This window comes from Pygocentrus nattereri, chromosome 4, assembly GCF_015220715.1.
Source record: "Pygocentrus nattereri isolate fPygNat1 chromosome 4, fPygNat1.pri, whole genome shotgun sequence".
Lineage (NCBI taxonomy): Eukaryota > Metazoa > Chordata > Actinopteri > Characiformes > Serrasalmidae > Pygocentrus > Pygocentrus nattereri.
Genome location: NC_051214.1, coordinates 50214298 through 50234804, shown reverse-complemented (window position 1 = coordinate 50234804; position 20507 = coordinate 50214298). Strand labels below are relative to the sequence as shown.

The following is a 20507-nucleotide window of genomic DNA, read 5'->3' as shown; positions in this document are numbered from 1 at the left end:
AAGGTTACCTGTTGTGGACTCAAAAAACGTGACTCTTAACTTCATACACAGCCAGTTTGACTTTATTTGATCTGCTGTTTGTTGAAAGTGTTTCAATAGCATTTCAACAGTCATCTAGGTCTGCTGGTGTGGGTGGGACTTGGCTGCCTCTATGCAGTGGGATTGGTTATCTTGCCCATGAAGAGGATGCTCTTGGTGCTGTCCTCCACAATGAAGACCAGAAAGGGTCTGTTGAGGTTCACGGTGGGAGAGATTGATAAAGGTACTAACTCTATGGTGGTGGCAGCAGCAGCTTCTGTGCCCTTCTCATCAACTTTGAGGACGGCCTGATGGAAGACCTGCGTGGATGTCACAAATCCATGTGAGGTGAAGGATTATCTCTAGATCTGCAATGCATGTCACAAATGCACTGTACCTTCATCTTGGCTGCATTAAGTTTGCCTACAAGCTTATGATGAACATCTTTAGATTCCTCTACCTTGGAAGCCTTCAGGTTGGTCTCCTCACTGATCCCGGAGAAGTCTGCACTGTCTGAGAACGCACTGACTATTCCCATTTCCTCCAGAGTGTCCGCGAGTGAAAAGGAGGCAGAGATGGAGAACTTGGGCAGGAAGAGTTCCACATATCTGCACAGCAGAACAGAAGAATATTTCAAACTTCTTAAAGTCACTTTATCACAAAATCATCATTTTGGGATTCATGACATCTGGTCAGAAGGTACCAGGTTAGAACCCTCCTGTTAGAACCGATATGTGATAAATGATGAAGACTCAGGCTCTCCACTAGAATTACAAGCCTTTACAGAGGCTGCTAGGTTTTGTCACTCAACATGGCCCCAAAACGTCTAATCTGATAGGACGTGGCCATTTGACTGGCATGCAAAACAACCAATCACAGAAATGTCTCTTAATGGCTCATAAAATGCTCAAACATCAACCCTTCAAAATTTCACTTTGCAGCCGGATTTTGGTTGTGTCTTTACCGCTGCTGGGATATTTCCAACTCCCACAAGTGACAGTAAAAGATTTGCAGTTTTGTATAACTGCGACGCTGCGTTTTTAACGAAGCTTTCATCAAACGTTTGAATCTTGAAGCCTAACATAAAGCCTAAATATTACTGGAAAAGCCTGTTGGCCTGATAATAATCTCCTGTGATGGTTGTTAAAACCTTATCTTATCTTATCTTATCTAAAATCTTATCTTATCTTATCTTATCTAAAATCTTATCTAAAATCTTATCTTTGGCCGTAAACATATTTGCTTTTTAATTCTATCTGTCTTATGTAAGTACCCACAAAAGTGAACAAATAAATATGTGAAACTATTGTTTGCTAAAACCAAAGCACTCAATTAATATCATTTGGACTATCAGGCCAGTATTGGTAGTTTAATGACCAGCTAGTCATGCACTGGGTGGCCATTTACCAAACACTGAAGAATCCCTGTTAAAGCAGCAGTATGTGCGTATTGATTTTTTAAAATTAAAAAAACAAAAGAGTAGACTTTGAGAATAAAGTTGTAATATTTTGAGATAAAAAGTTGTAATATTTAGAAAACAGCATCGCAATATTTCAAGAAAAAAGTTGTCATTAAGGTAATACCAGAAGTATTGTGGCCAAAGGCTTTGCATAGGGAAGGCAACACCTTCACGTGTTAAAATGAGTGACGTTGAGGAGTTGGTAGTTATAATATCATATCATATCGGTTTCACTGATAAAGAAATGCTCCGTCTCCCTGTCTCTCCTGACACTTCAGCACCAGACTGTTATAGCATAAGAACACTGAAACAGCTGTGCAAGAACCTGCATTTATTTAGAGTAAAGAACCAGACAGACTCGGAGGAAAGTGTCGGTTTAGCTCAAGGAGAATCTCAGCTATCAGTGGCTACGTCTCTGTTCCACTGAAAGAGGGCATGAAGTTCCACAGACAATGAGAATGATAATCAAAATGATCGATCCACAGGGAAACAGGAGTGGGACAGAAACCGAGACCCCAATGCATTATGGCAAGCCCCTGCAGTGAGCCCACTTTATCCTCAAAATATGACGACTTTTTTTTCTCTCAATATTGTGACTTTATTCTTAAAGTCTGCTGTTTTTATTTTCATTAACAGTGGCTCTAAAACGCTGTTGTAGTTTTTGCTACTGGCTCTTGTGGAAAGTCTTTAAGTTGTAAATAAGTTGTTGCTTTTGATTTTAATTTTATTTTATTTATCTTATTTTGCCAATTGGTACAGTGACTATATTGAGTGATACTTGTTAGATGAAACAAACACTCAACGGACTTTCAGTATCATGTTTTGGCTTGAGGTTAAAGTTACGGTTAAGATTAGGTTTTGGGCTGAGAAGTTGGTTAAAGTGCTATGGGACTGGGATAGTGCCCCCCTGAGGCCTGGAGAGGAATGACACTTGAACAAACCTGGCAGTGGACTGCAGAAGAAGCAACACAGAGAGGGCAGAGGTGAAGATGGCAGAACAAGAAGCAGTGCACAAGGCTTATATGCTAAAGCCGGCTTTAGGACAGAGGCCAATGAGGTGGAGAAGTGTGGCGGCCTATCAGCAATCAACACGGTCCTCCAGCAAAGCTTTGAGCAGGAACTGGTGGCATGGTTGGTATGTTGGTCAACAGAGGAAACAGCGAGTGGCTGTGGGCGCATAGCTTCCAAATGATTGACCATTCAAGCTGTAAGAACTTCTGCCATGAATGGGAAAGAGAATGCAGCACCCAGGCCGAGAGATGACCAGGGCTCTTTGCTCTTCTGTATTGTTTATTTTGATATAAATATCTTCACTGCACATTTTTTCAACCCATTCATAATAAAATCTGATATAAACAAAACTAATACACCCTTGCCTAAGTGTTATACCCAAGACAATATTCTAATCTACAATCAATGTGATTTGCTTCAAATAAATAAATAATAAATTCACAAGAAATAAAATAGGAAATGAATGTTACTTGTAGGAAGTTTCTTTGTAACGTTCTTACTGAAATTAAAAGGCTGGTGACTGAGGTTACCTTCCATGTAATTTGTCATGCCAGTACTTGAGGTGTTCCTTGTTGATGTTCTTCTCCAGCTCCTGCATTTTTCCCTCATCAGGTAGAACAATCATCATGGAAGTGTTGCCTTTGTAGGGGACCATGATGATCGAAGAGAAATTCTTCCGGTCCCTGTAATACTCGTAATAGCTTTCTTTATTCATCATGTCCACCGTCACTGTGGTGTTCTCATCCACATGGAACTCGGCTTTTTTAGTGTATTTTATGTCAAAAGGCTTTTTCCATTTACCTTAGAGGGCAGAATTCAAGGCATGTTATGTTATAGTAAAACATGATATAATTGAGAAGGACATTGATTTCTGATGGAATGTTTAGGTGCCTACTGTACCTCTGAAATATATAAAGTTGATGAGCATCATCACAGTGTCTGGGTCCAGGCTCTTGACCACGTCAGTGATCATATCTTTGGTCTTCTTGGCGATGTACTTGTTGACTTCTTGCACAGCGACTTCAGGTTTGGAGAAGTCCACACTGAAGGCCTCTCCTTGGTAGTAATGCTGAGCATCCTTTAGAAACTTGTCTACAGGTTTGAAGCCTTCTCGGCTGGCTACAGCACTTCCAGCCTCCAGCAGCATGGTGTCCTGTCTGTGGCCCAGCATGTGAAGAAGGTGCTCATAACCTTCATTGACCTGATCAGGAGTGAGAGGGCTGTAGCCCAGGGTGCTGAAGATCTGTGAGTGGGTTTCACCTTTGGCTCCCAGGGCCAGCATGGACAGAGCCATGGAGATGCTCAGTGGAGAGAAGAAGATGTTCTTGCCTTGGTATTCTGGATGGGCAGCCAGCTTCTTGTAGAGGGAGAAGGCAAAGTCAGCATTGTGAGGGGCGAGTCTGCGGGAGAATTCGTCATCTCCATCGTGGCTGGGGTGAGGTTCATCCTTGCCATGGTGGAGATGTTTGTCGTGATCTGCTGAATGGTCCTCATGATCATGTGGGGCCGCCAAGGACACCGTCAGCAGGAGGGAAACCAGGAGGCAGAAAGAGATCTTTCCACACATTTTATCTCCTGGACAGAGAGAAACACACTTATACTGTATTTGAACAATAGAGCAGGTTGAGGCTGTATTTTGGTACCAGATGCATCTTTACAGACTACAATGCAATGTAAACTTCTTTGCCTGTACGATTCCATAAAAATAACAATAACAATACTATCATCACTTTAGATGAAGGTAAAAATGCTTTGAACAGCATTGCAATAATCAGGTTGGGGCAGAAGGACTAGCCAGTAAGGTGATGTTCAAGTTTTCCACATTGGCACTAGTAAAATATGCTTTAGCTTGTAATGCACGCTCTTAAATATATGTATTATAATAGCAAAGTTCAATTGAATTACATTACAAAAATCAAGAACGTGATAACTTTGTTTTCTAAACAAAGTTCATCTCAGTGTTCACAGCAGTGATTAAGAAATATTCAATAAAAACTTTTTTTTTCTCAAAATGTTAGCTTTACAGGAGAAGAGAAGCATGCTTTTAAAATGTAAGTGTAATTGTATAATTTCAAGTAATTTTATTTACTATTTTACTATTTATTTACTATAGAAATTTACTATTTCTGCTTGACCAATACAAAGGAATGCAGATTAAATGATACAGAAAAATAAAATGAAAATGAAAGGTTTTTGATTTTTATGGACAGTGATGATATGCTATGCTTTATATTTTTGTTGTTTCATATTTGATTCATTTGGTTCAAAGTCATAACATTCTTTTCTGTGCCACTGAGTTCAAAAGATTAAGGTCAAATTAAAAAATCCAGATCTAACACTGGCCTTAACATCTCAAGTACCTATTTACATGCTATGGAAAATGTAAAGTGCTGTTAATATAATGTAAGTTTAATGTAATATATTTTATATGTTTGTTGTTATTGTTTAGTGAAATAAGGCTACTTACATGCAAGGAACTCTCAGCAGGACATCGACTGAAGTGGAGAATCTAATTGAAATCCTTTAAATATTAACCCATTCTAAACCCCATTGCCCCAACATCCACCCCCACCCTACACCCCCACTCTCCACCCCTTATCGTAAATCCAACACTACTGTTTACTCATGGACTTCGAACAGTGATATAACATGTAACAGTTCCACAAAGTACGACATCTTCATAATTGTAATAATAATAATTTGTGTAGTATGTGTTTATTAGCTGAGAAAAGTGTTAATATTTGAATAAACAAAATGTATAGAATATAAATGTATTATATATATATATATATATATATATATATATATATATATATATATATATATATTATTATATCTCCATGGATCACCACCTTATCGTGGTGGAGAGGTTTGTGTGCTTGAATGATCCTAGGAGCTATGTTGTCTGGAGCAAAAGCTCCTGCTAGGGTCTCCCATGGCAAACTGGTCCTAGGTGACAGGTCAGACAAAGTGTGATCCATAATCACCCCTATGAAGACACAAAAACAGGACTTGTGTACCCTGCGCAGAACAGGGTTACCGGGGCCCCACCCTCGAGCCAGGCCTGGGGGAGGGGCTCGCCAGCGAGCTTCTGGTGGCCGGGCATTTACTCATGGTGCTCGGCTGGGCCCAGCCTGAAGGAGATACATGAGTCCCCCCTCCCATCGACCCACCACCAATGGGAGGGGCAGTAATAGGGGTTCGGTGCGTTGTGGATCGGGCAGTGTCCGAAGGCGTGGGCCTTGGCATTCTGATCCTCGGTTGCTGAAACTGGCTTTTGGAACTTGGAACGTTACCTCACTGGCGGGGAAGGAGCCTGAGTTGGTGCGCAAGGTTGAGAGATACCGGCTAGATATAGCCCAATCTCCTTGAGAGGGGCTGGCCTTTATCCATTTCTGTAGTTGCCCATGGTGAGAGGCGGCGGGCAGGTGTGTGCTTTCTCATAGCCCCTCGACTTGGTGCCTGTATGTTGGGGTTTTCTCCGGTGGACGAGAGGGTAGCTTCCCTACGCTTAAGCAGTTCAGAGTACCCAGCCTTCCTAGAGTCCTTGGGAAGGGTGCTTGAAAGTGCTCCTCCTGGAGACTCTATTGTCCTACTGGGGGACTTTAACGCTCACGTGGGCAATGACAGTGAGACATGGAGGGGTGTGATTGGGAGGAATGGCCTCTCTGATCTGAACCCGAGTGGTGTTCAGTTTTTGGACTTCTGTGCATACCACAGTTTGTCCATCACGAACACCATGTTTGAACACAAGGATGTCCATAAGTGCACATGGCACCAGGACACCCTAGGCCGCAGTTCAATGATTGACTTTGTAGTTGTGTCATCGGACTTGCGGCCATGTGTTTTGGACACTCAGGTAAAGAGAGGAGCTGAGCTGTCAACTGATCACCACCTAGTGGTGAGTTGGATCAGGTGGTGGGGGAAGATGCCGGTCAGACTAGGCAAACCCAAACGTATAATTAGGGTTTGCTGGGAACGTCTAGCAGAAGAACCTGTCAGATTGATCTTCAACTCACACCTCCATCAGAACTTTGACCAGATATCGGGGGAGGTGGGGGACATTGACTCAGAATGGGCCATGTTCCATTCCTCCATTGTTGAAGCGGCTGACTGTAGCTGTGGCCGTAAGGTAGTTGGTGCCTGTCGGGGCGGTAGGTGAGAGATGCCGTCAAGCTGAAGAAGGAGTCCTACCGGGCATGGTTGGCCTGTGGGACTCCAGAGGCAGCTGGCAGGTATTGACAGGCCAAGCGATCTGTGGCTTCAGTCGTCGCCAAGGCAAAAAAACTTGTATGGGAGGAGTTTGGTGAGGCCTTGGAAGTGACTTTAAGTCGGCTCCGAAAAGATTCTGGCAAACCGTCAGGCGACTCAGAAGGGGAAAGCAGTGTGCCACTAGCACTGTATATAGTGGAGATGGTGTGCTGCTGACTTCGACTGAAGACATCACTGGGCAGTGGAAGGAATACTTTGAGGGCCTTCTCAATCCCACCGACACGTTCTCCAGTGAGGAGGCAGAGTCTGGGGACATGGGAATAGGCTTGTCCATTACTGAGGCCGAAGTCGCTAAGGTAGTTAAGAAGCTCCTTGGTGGCAAGGCTCCAGGGGTGGATGAGATCCGCCCTGAGTTTCTCAAGGCTCTGGATGTTGTGGGGCTGTCTTGGCTGACACGCCTTTTCAACATTGCGTGGACATCGGGGGCGGTGCCACTGGATTGGCAGACTGGGGTGGTGGTGCCTCTTTTTAAAAAAGGGGACCGGAGGATGTGTTCCAACTACAGGGGAATCACATTCCTCAGCCTCCCTGGTAAGGTCTATGCAGGGGTACTGGAGAAGAGAGTCCGGCTTATAGTCGAACCTCGGATCCAGGAGGAGCAGTGCGGGTTCCGCCCTGGTCATGGAACACTGGACCAACTCTTCACCCTCTCCACATGTGCTTTGTGGATCTGGAGAAGGCATTCGACTGGGTATTCTATGTGAGGTGCTTCAGGAGTACGGGGTACATGGCTCTTTGATATGAGCCATTCAGGCCCTGTACAAACAAAGCCGGAGTTTGGTTCACATGGCCGGCAGTAAGACAGACTCATTCCCAGTGAGAGTTGGACTCCGTCAGGGCTGCCCTTTGTCACCAATTCATATTCATAATTTTTATGGATAGAATTTCTAGGCGCAGTCAGGGGATGGAGGGTGTCCCGTTTGGTGACCTCAGGGTCACATCGCTGCTGTTTGCAGATGATGTGGTCCTATTCGGGACATCAGGCCGCGAACTTCAGCTTTCGCTGGATCGGTTTGCAGCCGAATGAGAAGCGGCCGGGATGAGACTCAGTACCTCTAAATCCGAGACCATGGTTCTCAGGCGGAAAAGGGTGGAGAGCCCTCTCTGGGTCGGGGATAGGCTCTTGCCTCAAGTAGAGGAGTTCAAGTGTCTCGGGGTCTTGTTCACGAGTGATGGTACAAGGGAGCGGGAGATTGACAGGCGGATTGGTGCTGGGTCAGCAGTGATGCGGGCTCTTTACCGGTCTGTTGTGGTAAAGAAAGAGCTGAGCCATAAGGCAAAGCTCTCGATTTACCAGTCAATCTACGTTCCCACCCTCACCTATGGGCATGAGCTTTGGGTAATGACTGAAAGAATAAGATCACGCATACAAGCGGCCGAAATGAGTTTCCTCCAAAGGGTGTCTGGACTCTCCCTTAGAGATAGGGTGAGAAGTTCGGTCATCCGGGAGGGACTCGGAGTAGAGCCGCTGCTTCTTCATGTCGAGAGGAGCCAGCTGAGGTGGTTCGGGCATCTGGTTAGGATGCCTCCTGGACGCCTCCCTCGGGAGGTGTCACAGGCAAGTCCACCTGGGAAGACCCAGGACATGCTGGCATGACTATATCGCCCAGCTGGCCTGGGAGCGCCTCGAAATCCCCCTTGGAGAGCTAGTGGAAGTGGCTGGGGAAAGGGAGGTCTGGGCCTCATTGCTTAGGATGCTGCCCCCGCGACCTGAACCCCGGAGAAGCGGAAGATAATGGATGGATGGATGGATGTATATATATATATATATATATATATATATATATATATATACACACACTGTGTGCATAATTATTAGGCAACTGAGTATTTTGACCATCTTATAATTTTTAGGCATATTTTCTAACTCCAAGCTGGATAAACTTGAATGTTTAATGGATTTAAGCGTAGCAGGTGATGTGTAAGACGCAAATTAACTGCCAAGGATTTGAGAAGAATCAAGCGTAAGGCTACCAGGAACCCATTATCTTCCAGTTCTGTCATATTCCAGAACCTAGCTGGAGCATCAAGAAGTACAAGATGTTCAGCGCTCAGAGACGTGGCCGAGGTAAGGAAGGCTGAAACCCGACCACCACTGAACAAGACACATAAGCTGAAGCATCTAGACTGCTCCAAGAAGAATCTGAAGACAGATTTTTCAGAGGTTTTATGGACTGATGAAATGAGAGTGACTCTTGACGGGCCTGTGGCTGGATCAGTAACGGGACAGAGCTCCACTTTGAGTCAGACGCCAGCAAGGTGGAGGTGGGGTACTGGCATGGGCCGGTATTATCAAAGATGAGCTGGTTGGACCTTTTCGGGTTGAAGATGGGCTCAAAATCAACTCCCAAGCCTACTGCCAGTTTTTAGAAGACACTTTCTTTAAGCAGTGGTCCAGGAAGAATCTGCATCTTTCAAAAAGACGATGATTTTTATGCAGGACGATGCTCCATCACATGCATCCAGGTACTCCTCTGCATGGCTCGCCAGTAAAGGCCCCTTCCTCACCTGACCTGAACCCAACTGAGAACCTGTGGGCAGTTCTTAAATGGGAGATTTACATTGAAGGATAACAGGACACCTCTCTGAACAGGGTCTGGGAGGCTATGGCTGCTGCTGCACAAAAAGTTGATCGTCAACAGAGAGCGCTGTAGTTGGTCATAAACATAATATGTTTAATAAAAATAATCCTCAAAAATAAGACTTGCCTAGTAATTGTGCACACAGTGTATATATAATGATTTTCTGGATGTTACCAGACATTTCCAAGCCTCTCCTCGAGGAAGTCCAGTATTATATGTAGTTAAAAATCAGCTCCTGGTTTGACCAATCAGTGCTCAGTAAATTGTGCTCATGATGTAATTGATGATATTAACGAGTCTCTGTGGCGGCTGTGAAGGTGTCCAGGAAAAATATGGACCCAAAAATTCTTGTTACTTTTTATTGTTTTTCTGTTTATTTGAATTATGAATACGACTTTATTCTAATGTATATTGTGATAAACTCACTGCTGAGGTCAACTGGTTAAACATTTGCTTAGATGCCTAAAACTTTCGCACAGTACTGTACATATATATATATATATATATATATATATATATATATATATATATATATATATATATATATAATTTGTTAGAGTGAATATACTTAAATATGTTGCACTGATAGGTGCCTATTTCTCCTAGCAGTCTTTGTTTGGTGAGCCTGGCTGTCAGCGTTAGTCTAATCAAGTGGGGCAGTTAAAAACACTGTTTATGGTCAACATGCTATCAATAACTAGCCGGGGGAATGATCATGTTGGCCCCATGCTGAGAGTAACCAACAAAAAAATGATGCATTTACATTTATCAACATGTTTAGTAATGTCGTTTATGATGTGGGTGTTGCTAGTTTCTAATCAGCTGTTGTAGCCACTCTTGATTGCAAGGCAATATAATGAGTCAAGTCAAAAAAACGTAATAAAAGTTACATTTGGTACTATTAGAGCAGAAATTAGAGATTAAATGTTTGGCACGACACCAGCCAGAGGATTTTAACATCATTCAGTGTGGAAAGGACAAAATGAGGTTCAAGAGAAAAACATTTCTGCTTGCTTGCTGTGCTATCGCTTGAATTCATTCCATGGCTTGGTGGATTTTGAGAGATAAGTTTTTGACAAGTTTGCCCAGATGAAAGATTGTCATGGCTCTTGTCTGTTTGAGCAGTGAAAGTCATTGGTGAGTCATTCTGCATTATTACCAGGCATGTTATTCCTAGTGCCTGGAAGGCGATGTATTTCCCTGCTCTGATATGTTAGAGTTGATATGTATTTACAGACCACAATGATCATACACTGCTGGATAACTTTGGATTTGTAATGCCATGCTGAATAACCAGGCTGTGAGATCTAATGTCATTATCATATCACTCTTGTTCTCCACTTCTATTCCTGCATTATGCTAATTTGTGGACTTTTGATTTCTTTGATGGAATTCAGAAATGAGAAATGAAGTATCTGTAGTCATTCTAAGTTACATTTTGTATAGGTAGAATTCATAATATGGTTACTCCTTAAATTTTTAGGAGAATACTTGGAATGCTTTTGGAATACTTTGGAATATCCAATGGAGACACCATCAGTGCTTGTTTATTTATTTATTTATTTATTTATAGAAATAAGCATATGGCATATAGAACCTTTTTGAAAATGGTCTGTCTATATGAGGTCAAGCTTGTATACTATATAACTACAGAACCATATACAACACAATGTAAAGAACAATTTTAGGATGCAGTGTTCTGTGTGTTCATGGTTTTATATAGAAGCAATGTCTTTACCCAAGAACCATATTTCCTAGGCGAGTGGTAATAAAACATCAACCACAGGGCTCCTCAACACTGTGTGCTCCTCCCTGAACTCTGTTCTTCTTATACCAGTAACTGCAGGTTACCGTAGGTACAGCACTAACTGGGCTCCTATGAAATACAGTCTGTGACCTGATGCAACTTTAACAGTTTGGAGCTCAATAATCTTTATAAATGCTTGAATGTACCCGGACGTGTGTGTAATTGATTGCTTTACATGCAAAGCTGGATGTTGTTGGGGGGGGGTGTGAAGAAAATATCCTTGAACCCTATTTAATAAAAGTTTTGTAACAATCATTAGGTTGGAAAAGATTAAAAATAGAGTTATAAACACTAAACTGAGACAGACAGGCCTATAAGCATTTAACTGAGGCAGGCAGACAGGGACCGGAAAAAGCAGGCCCGATATTTCCATATATGGGATAGCATGAACTCTACTCTGGACACAAAGCAGAAAGGGTCAGAAAGAGTGAGAAACACTGCCTTTACAGTAGAAGTTAGCTGGGAATGGGAAGCCTAGCTGATAAGGGTTGGTAAGAACCGGTCTTTGAACCAAATTAATAGGAAAGTGTTACAAACCACGGACACAGGGAGGACAGGGAGGCCTGACAAAACAAGGCAGAAAACAAGAAATAAGAAATAAGGGTTCATAAGAACCTGCGATGGACTGGCGACCTGTCCAGGGTGTTTCCTGCCTTCCGCCCGAAGACTGCTGGGATAGTCTCCAGCACCCCCCCGCGACCCTGACGGAGAAGCGGCTTAGAAAATAGATGGATGGATGGATGGATGGATGGGTTCATAAGAAGGCTAGAAAAAACAGTTCTACTGGTATCCAAGGTGATTTCAGGATGTATCAAAAATAGGTGTAGCGATGATCTCACCCCCGGGAGGGGTGATAAGGTCGCTCATCTTTGGGTATAAGATGTAATGTGTGTGTAGTGTCTGCACATTTTGGCTTTTGAGGGTCATTTTGTCACATTGGAACTAATAAAGACGCCTTTTCTCTCCTTCCAGCCGAACCTGCGGCTGGAGTTTGGTTTTTCATCTGACTTTGACTTTTTATGAGACTGACTCTTCACTTTTCTTTAACTTTTGCTTTTTTCTGAATTTCTACAAACACCATTTCATTTTATAGTAAATGAGTTTGGGCTGGTTTATGTTTATGAACAGACGCCTACAGGTCAACATAGTAAAGGAGCTCATCTGTGATCCTGAGTTTAAAGCCAGTTTTTATTCAACTTAAACTTGGAACTAAGTTGTAAATAAATCTGAAACTAAAACTTTGCTTGTGTGTAAAAAGTGATTTCAGAGCCACTCGGTTCTCCCTGATGGAAACTGTTTACCTTCAGTGTTTTGTGCTTCTGATCATTTTAATAGACGTCAGCGTCACTAATTAATGACCTTCTATTAAAAGACTGGTTTACCAAGAGAGACGCTGGAGGACTTTCACCTGAAATGAGTTCATGAAGCCAGTCTGGTTATAAAAATGATAACAGGACATCAGAGCCAGAATTACTCTTTTAGTACTTTTACTTTATACTTAAGTACATTTGAAGGTAAATACTTTAGTACTTTTACTCAAGTGGAGGTCTAAAGGGAGGAACTTTTAAGAGTGGAGCTAAATCGTACATATACATTACTGTAGCACGTACAAGATCATGATAGTGAAGCACAAACCTGAACACACTTAGAGAAAATAAACAGTAACAGCAGGCAGTTGTGGTTTCTAGAACAAAGCCTTAAATAATCTTGACGTGTCAATTATTAATCATTAATCATTTCTAGGCTGTTCTATTCTTTCATTTTTCAGAAAGTATTATTCAAGTACAACTTCATACACAGCCAGTTTGACTTTATTTGATTCTGTTTGTTGAAATGAAAGTGTTTCAATAGCATTTCAACAGTCATCTAGGTCTGCTGGTGTGGGTGGGACTTGGCTGCCTCTATGCAGTGGGATTGGTTATCTTGCCCATGAAGAGGATGCTCCTGGTGCTCTCCTCCACAATGAAGACCAGGAAGGGTCTGTTGAGGTTCACGGTGGGAGGGATTGAATAAGGTACCATCTCTATGGTGGTGGCAGCAGCAGCTTCTGTGCCCTTCTCATCAACTTTGAGGACGGCCTGATGGAGGACCTGTAGGGAAGTCATGAATCTGTGTGAGGTGAAGGATCTGTAGATCTGCAATGCATGTCACAAATGCACTGTACCTTCATCTAGGCTGCATTAAGTTTGCCTACAAGCTTATGATGAACATCTTTAGATTCCTCTACCTTGGAAGCCTTCAGGTTGGTCTCCTCACTGATCCCGGAGAAGTCTGCACTGTCTGAGAACGCACTGACTATTCCCATTTCCTCCAGAGTGTCCGCGAGTGAAAAGGAGGCAGAGATGGAGAACTTGGGCAGGAAGAGTTCCACATAACTGCACAGCAGAACAGAAGAATATTTCAAACTTCTTAAAAGTCACTTTATCACAGAACCATCATTTTGGGATTCTTGGCAACTAGACAAGTAATCTAAAGGTTAGAATTTGAAAATGACAGGATTTATTTTAATCTTGACTTACAAATGATCTACTCCTGAATGGCTGTCTGGCTCCCTGCACTACTTACTGGGAAGTGGTGGTGGGGGCACTGGAGCTTAGAACCTGCATGTTCTTAGCATGGTTTTATTAAAACAATGTGTTTGTTAAGATGCTACTCTAATAATTACATTACATTAAAAACTCAAGTGCTTCTCAAGTCTCTTCCCATTCGGTCCCCTCTAATGGCAAAGAACTCCTTATGGCATAAAACAAAAGCTCCTTATGAAGAGATTTTTGGGAGAGGTTTTGAGTGGTTAGAATCCCCCAGGTAAAACTGTTATGTGATAAATAATGAAGGCTCAGGTTCTCTACTAGAATTAAAAGCCAACACAGAGACTATTTTTGCATCATGTATAGTGAAAAGCAGATGTCTCTTAACTGGCTACAGATGGCTTGAAGCAAAGCTATTGAATAAAATCAATGGCTCATGAAATACTTGGATTTCAACCCTTCAAAATTTCTCTTAGTAGGCAGCCTTTAATTACGCCTTTACTGCTGCTGCAATATTGCCAACTCTCAGAAGTGACTGTACAAGATTTGTAATGTTATATGATCAGAATCAGAATCCTTTATTGATCCCAGAGGGCAATTGCAGTTGTTACAGTTGCAACCATTTATGTAAAAGAATAAACACTTTAATAATTTAAAACAAAGAGAAATTTGCAATATGTACACAAGATTTAAGTACTTATGAATATAGTAAAGTGGCGGTGACCGTGATGATAAATATTAAACATCTAATACAAAGCAGTTCAATTATTGTCCCTCTGAATTATTGCACACAATTATTATTATTATTATTACACATATGAACAGTTTGGTATTGAGTTTTGTGCAGATGATCCACACTGTGAATCACACACTGAGGGAGGAGTTATAGAGTTTGATGGCCACAGGTAAGAATGACCTCCTGTGGTGCTCTGTGGTCATTTCGGTAGAGTGAGTCTTGCACTGAATGAGCTCCTGTGTCTCATCACCGTGTCGTAGAGTGGGTGGGAGCCATGTAGAGGGTGTCAGTGTTCTTAGCCCAGTCCAGTCCTCAGGTCCACCACCAGTTCCTTTGTCTTTGTCACATTGAGCACACCATGCGACAAAGTCCTTCACTGTTGCCCTGAACTCATCCTCTTCACCCCTGCTGATACATCCAACTATTGCAGAGTCATCAGAAAACTTCTGAAGGTGGCAAGTCTCTGTGCAGTAGCTGAAGTCCGTGGTGTAGAGGGTGAAGAGGAAGGGAGAGAGGACAGTACCTTGTGGAACTCCAGTGTTGCTGACCACTCTGTCCGACACACAGTGCTGCAGGTGTACATACTGTGGTCTGCCTGTTAGGTAGTCAACAATCCAGGACACAAGGGGGGCATCTACCTGCATCACTGTGAGCTTATCACCCAGAAGACCAGGCCAGACGGTGTTAAATGCGCTGGAGAAGTCAAAAAACATGACCCTTACAGAGCTGGCTGGCTTATCCAGGTGAGCGTAGACTCGGTTGAGCAGGTAGATGATGGCGTCTTCAACTCCCAGGCGGGGCTGATAGGCAAACTGGAGGAGCTCCATAAAAGGCTAGACTATGGATTGGAGCTGATCCAACACGACCCTGTCCATGGTCTTCATGACATGAGATGTCAGTGCCACTGGCCTGTAGTCCTTGGTGTCACTGGGTTGCAGCGTCTTTGGAACAGGAACAATGCAGGACATCTTCCACATCATACTGACCCTCTGGAGACTCAGATGTTGAAGACATGTTGCAGTCCTCCACAAAGCTTAGGCTTTAAGCACCCTGGGGACCCCATCAGTAGCCTTGTTTGTGTGGAGTCTCTTCAGTTGTCTTCTCACCTGGTCAGCAGTGATACTCACTGTAGAGGTGACAGTTGGGGAGAAGGGTGGAGGTGGGAGATGGCCCATCACAGGAGGGGGCAGGCTATCGGGAGTGGGAGTGGAATAGGCTGCTAAGGACCGGCAGCAGAGGAGTCAAGATGGGGGAGGACAGATTACGACACCCTTATTAATCCCACAATGGAGAAATTTCACCTTCGCATTTAACCCATTCATGAAGTGAAACACAACATACACTCACGCACACCCAGGCACAGGCACAGGCACAGGCACAGGCACAGGCACAGGCACAGGCACAGGCACAGGCACCCCAATCCGCAGCACCCGGGGAGCAGTTGGGAGTTAGGTGTCTCAGTCATGTGCTGTCAGCTCTGGGGATTGAACCAGTGACCTTCCAGTCATGAGGCTGGTTCCCTAACCTCCAGCCCATGACTGCCCCCAAGAGCCTGCAGTGTCAAATCTGTTAAAGAACAGATTTAGCTTGTTGGCCCCGTCTACGCTGTCCGCTACTCCTCTGTTGTTGCTGGACCTGAAGCTGGTGATGGTCCTCATTCCTTTCCAGACCTTCCTCATGTTGTTCTGCAGGAGTTTCCACTCCAGCTTTCTCCTATATTTGTCCTTCGCCTCCGTGATCACTGTCTTCAGTTCCCTTTGGATCGTTCTCACCTCCACCCTGTCTCCAGCTCTGAAGGCCCTCTTCTTCTTGTTGAGGAGAGCCTTAATGTCATTTGTTACCCAAAACTTGTTGTGTCCTTAACAGTAGCATACAGCAGGTCCCGTGTTCTTTCCTCTCTGGTGGGACAGTCCACATACTGAGTGAAGTTTGGTAGTGCCTTAGCCATATTGACGTGGTTAAAGTCGCCTGATATGGGAATAAAGGCACTCGGCTGTTGCGTTTGGAGACGCGCTATAGTTGAATAAATGAGGTCACACGCTGATGTCAGGATGGCAGAGGGGAGGATGTAAACAGTCACGATAATAGCATGTGAGTACTTGGGTGGCAAATAAAATGGCCCTGAGTCTAACAGCCAACAGCTCAATGTCCGGGCAACAGGTACGTTCCCTGGTCAGCCTGAACAGTCTGGAAGCCATCGATGGAAATGTTGTCGTCCAAGATAACCTGGTGTAGCCATTTATCTGAAAAGCACATTAAACTACACTCCCGGTACTCCCTCTGACTCCTGGCCAGTGCTGTCAGCTCGTCCATCTTAGCCAGCAACCTCACGTTGCCCATGACGACGGAGGGGAGACGCGGCTTATATCCCCTCTTCTCCATAAGCCTCCGCCATCTCCCCCTCACTTTCCCCGTGCGTTGGTTTATTCCCCATCCCCTGTGTGTCCGTCTACAAAGCTCTTCAGGGATGTTCATTGTCCTGGTCGCCATGCCGACCGGCTTCAGTGCGATCAGTTGATCCCAGGTGTAAACAAAGCAGCCATGTTGCTGTGCAGCAGTGCACCAGGAGAGTGAAAGAAGCACTTTCACGGCGAAAAAACAGACCATATAAACAATCTATTAAAAAGATAAATAAAAGTTAAGAAGAAAAATGAAAAAACACGAATGAGAGCTACTGTAACAGGCAGCATGCACACACGCCCATGCGCACTGTATATTTACTGCTTAGCTTGGTTTTTAGTGAACCTGTTGAGAACCTGTTGAAGCCTAACATAAAGCCTGAATATTACTGGAAAAGCCTGTTGGCCTGATAATAATCTCCTATGATGGTTGTTAAAAAACTATGTTACATCTTTATCCATAAAAATATTTGTTTTTTATTGTCTCTCTTATATAAGTACCCAAAAAAGTGAACAAATAAACATGCTAAATAAAACATACTGCTGAAAACAAACCAGTCAATTGCTCTTTTGCTACCATTCAATCAAAGTTTAATGCTGCCGTTTCCACATTTTGTGTTATGCTAATGCCACACTGGTGTTAGAAGTGGGATCGTACCCCCATGCGGTCTGGAGAGGAATGGAGTTTCCCCAAACTCAAAGACAAATGGTGGAAAAGACTGAACCTGGCAGAGGACGGTAGAAGACAAAGCAGCACAGAGAGGGCAGGGGAACACATCCCATGACAGAACACATCCCACAGCAGAGAGTTGGGGCTCCAACACACACAAGCAGCACCCTCACATGTTTATGGTGTGTTGGTTAACGGAGGAAACAGAAAGCAGCTGTGGAAGTGTAGAAGCTGCAGCTTGCTCCCAATAGCATAAGAATGGACCCTGCAAGCTGTGAGGTGTTCTGCCACAAGTGGGGAGGAAGTCTGAGTTCTGAGTCTCTTCATTGCTGGAGAAGGATACAGCCCTGAGAGCCGGACTGGGGGCCTTTAATCTTTTGTATTATTTATTTTGATATGAATATTTCCTGTGTGCTTTTTTTTTCAGTAAATGAATTCATGGATTCTAATGTAAACAAAACAAATTTACTCTTGCTTCCAGCATGTCATACCCAATACAATTTTCCAATAAACAACGATAACATGATTTCCTTCAAATATATAAGCAATAAATTGACAAGAAATAAAATAGGAAATGAATGTTACTTGTAGGAAGTTTCTTTGTAACGTTCTTACTGAAATTAAAAGGCTGGTGACTGAGGTTACCTTCCATGTAATTTGTCATGCCAGTACTTGAGGTGTTCCTTGTTGATGTTCTTCTCCAGCTCCTCCATTTTTCCCTCATCAGGTAGAACAATCATCATGGAAGTGTTGCCTTTGTAGGGGACCATGATGATCGAAGTGAAATTCTTCCAATCCCTGTAATGCTCGTAATAGCTTTCTTTATTCATCATGTCCACCGTCACTGTGGTGTTCTCATCCACATGGAACTCGGCTTTTTTAGTGTATTTTATGTCAAAAGGCTTTTTCCATTTACCTTAGAGGGCAGAATTCAAGGCATGTTATCTTATAGTAAAACATGATATAATTGAGAAGGACATTGATTTCTGATGGAATGTTTAGGTGTCTACTGTACCTCTGAAATATATAAAGTTGATGAGCATCATCACAGTGTCTGGGTCCAGTTCCTTGACCATGTCAGTGATCATATCTTTGGTCTTCTTGGCGATGTACTTGTTGACTTCTTGCACAGCGACTTCAGGTTTGGAGAAGTCCACACTGAAGGCCTCTCCTTGGTAGTAATGCTGAGCATCCTTTAGAAACTTGTCTAGAGGTTTGAAGCCTTCTCGGATGGCTACAGCACTTCCAGCCTCCAGCAGCATGGTGTCCTGGCTGTGGCCCAGCATGTGAAGAAGGTGCTCATAACCTTCATTGACCTGATCAGGAGTGAGAGCGCTGTAGCCCAGGGTGCTGAAGATCTGTGAGTGGGTTTCACCTTTGGCTCCCAGGGCCAGCATGGACAGAGCCATGGAGATGCTCAGTGGAGAGAAGAAGATGTTCTTGCCTTGGTATTCTGGATGGGCGGCCAGCTTCTTGTAGAGGGAGAAGGCATCGTGGCTGGGGTGAGGTTCATCCTTGTCGTGGTGTAGATGTTTATGGTGATCTGCTGAATGGTCCTCATGATCATGTGGGGCAGCCAAGGATACCGTCAGCAGGAGGGAAACCAGCAAACAGCAAAAGATCTTTCCACACATTTTATCTCCTGGACAGAGAGAAACACACTTATTCTTTACTTGAAAAATAGAGCAGTATGAGTCCATATATACATCTGCTATCACTGTCACTGAGTGAGAACTGCATTGCAATAATGAGGTTTTTGGTAGAAGAACAAACAATTAAAGTGTTGATCAAGTTTTGTCCATTGACACTAATGAAATATGGTTTAGTTTATAATCCACACTTATACATATGTATTATAATCACAAAGGTAAACTGCATTACATCACAAAAATCAAGAATTTGACGAGATTCTTTTCTGAACAAAGTTCGCCTCAGTGTAAGCAGCAGCAATCAAGAAGCATTTAATAAAACCTTCCAAGTTTTTTTAAAAATCTAGCTTTACAAGAGAAGATAAACATGTTTTACTTTAAATGTAAGTCCATCAATTTTTTTTTTAAAAAGTAATTTTGTACTGTTTCTGTTGGTCCATTCAAAGGACAGCAGACCAATAGATGCAGAGGAGAAAAAAAGAAAAGAAAATGGAATATATACATATATAAATATATATGAAATAAGGCTACTTACATGCAGGGAGCTCTAAGCAGGAGATGTAGTGGAGAAATCGGTCGAAATCCTTTAAATATTAACCCTTTTTCATCTTTAGCGAGCCAAACCTCCACCCTCTTACCATAAATCCAACACTGCAGTTTACTCATGGTCTTGAAAGAGTGATGCAACATGGAACAGTTGCACACACTATTCGACAAAAGTGATGACACGCCAACTTTCTATGTTAGGGTGTTCAGCAGCCCCCCCTTGCCTTGATGCAGTCAGATTTCAGATGAAATGGAATATAAGTATTGGGGAAATGTATTCAAAATTTCAGAAATTAAATATCTGTATTTAGTCAGTTACATTTTGTAATTGTTTTTTACTAATATAAATATATAATATTTTTCACATTTTTAGGAGAATACTTTTAGAATACTTACCCAATAAAAAAACCCAATATTCAAAAGAAACACCATCCGTGCTTGTTTAATTATTATAAATATTAACATATGCGATATACGTTATATTGCCAAAAGTTTTCACTCACTCATCCAGATCACTGAATTCTGGTGTTCCAGTCACTTCCATGGCCACAGGTGTATAAAGCCGAGCCCCTAGGCCTGCAGACTGCTTCTACAGACATTAGTGAAAGAATGGGTCGCTCTCAGGAGCTCAGTGAATTCCAGCGTGGTGCCGTGATCGGACGCCACCTGTGCAGCAAGTCCAGTCGTGAAATTTCCTCACTACTAAATATTCCACAGTCAGCTGTCAGTGGGATTATAACAAAGTGGAAGCGATTGGGAACGACAGCAACTCAGCCATGAAGTGGTCGGCCACGTAAATTGACTGAGCGGTCAGCGGATGCTGAGGGGCA

The 20507-nt window shown here is 43.1% G+C and overlaps 2 protein-coding genes across 4 annotated transcripts; both read right to left on the bottom strand.

Moving 5' to 3' along the window:
- Positions 1–40: 40 nt before the first annotated feature.
- LOC108417369 (alpha-1-antitrypsin homolog) lies at positions 41–19680 on the bottom strand. 3 transcript variants are annotated; one of them, XM_037538244.1, is made up of 5 exons: positions 19667–19680; positions 3389–4063; positions 3019–3289; positions 479–626; positions 41–338 (listed from the first exon to the last, which is right to left on the bottom strand). In XM_037538244.1, the coding sequence occupies exons 2-5, from the start codon at positions 4053–4055 to the stop codon at positions 150–152; spliced, it is 1275 nt and encodes a 424-aa protein (XP_037394141.1). In that variant the 5' UTR covers positions 4056–4063; positions 19667–19680; the 3' UTR covers positions 41–149. The 3 variants fall into 3 exon arrangements, with proteins under 3 accessions (XP_037394141.1, XP_037394140.1, XP_037394142.1); XM_037538243.1 differs by lacking the exon at positions 19667–19680 and adding an exon at positions 4956–5002; XM_037538245.1 differs by lacking the exons at positions 41–338; positions 19667–19680 and adding an exon at positions 364–386 and having other exon boundaries at positions 3389–4070.
- LOC108418935 (alpha-1-antitrypsin homolog) lies at positions 12943–19743 on the bottom strand. The gene is made up of 5 exons (XM_037538246.1): positions 19667–19743; positions 18498–19124; positions 18128–18398; positions 13377–13524; positions 12943–13239 (listed from the first exon to the last, which is right to left on the bottom strand). The coding sequence occupies exons 2-5, from the start codon at positions 19114–19116 to the stop codon at positions 13051–13053; spliced, it is 1227 nt and encodes a 408-aa protein (XP_037394143.1). The 5' UTR covers positions 19117–19124; positions 19667–19743; the 3' UTR covers positions 12943–13050.
- Positions 19744–20507: the final 764 nt, after the last annotated feature.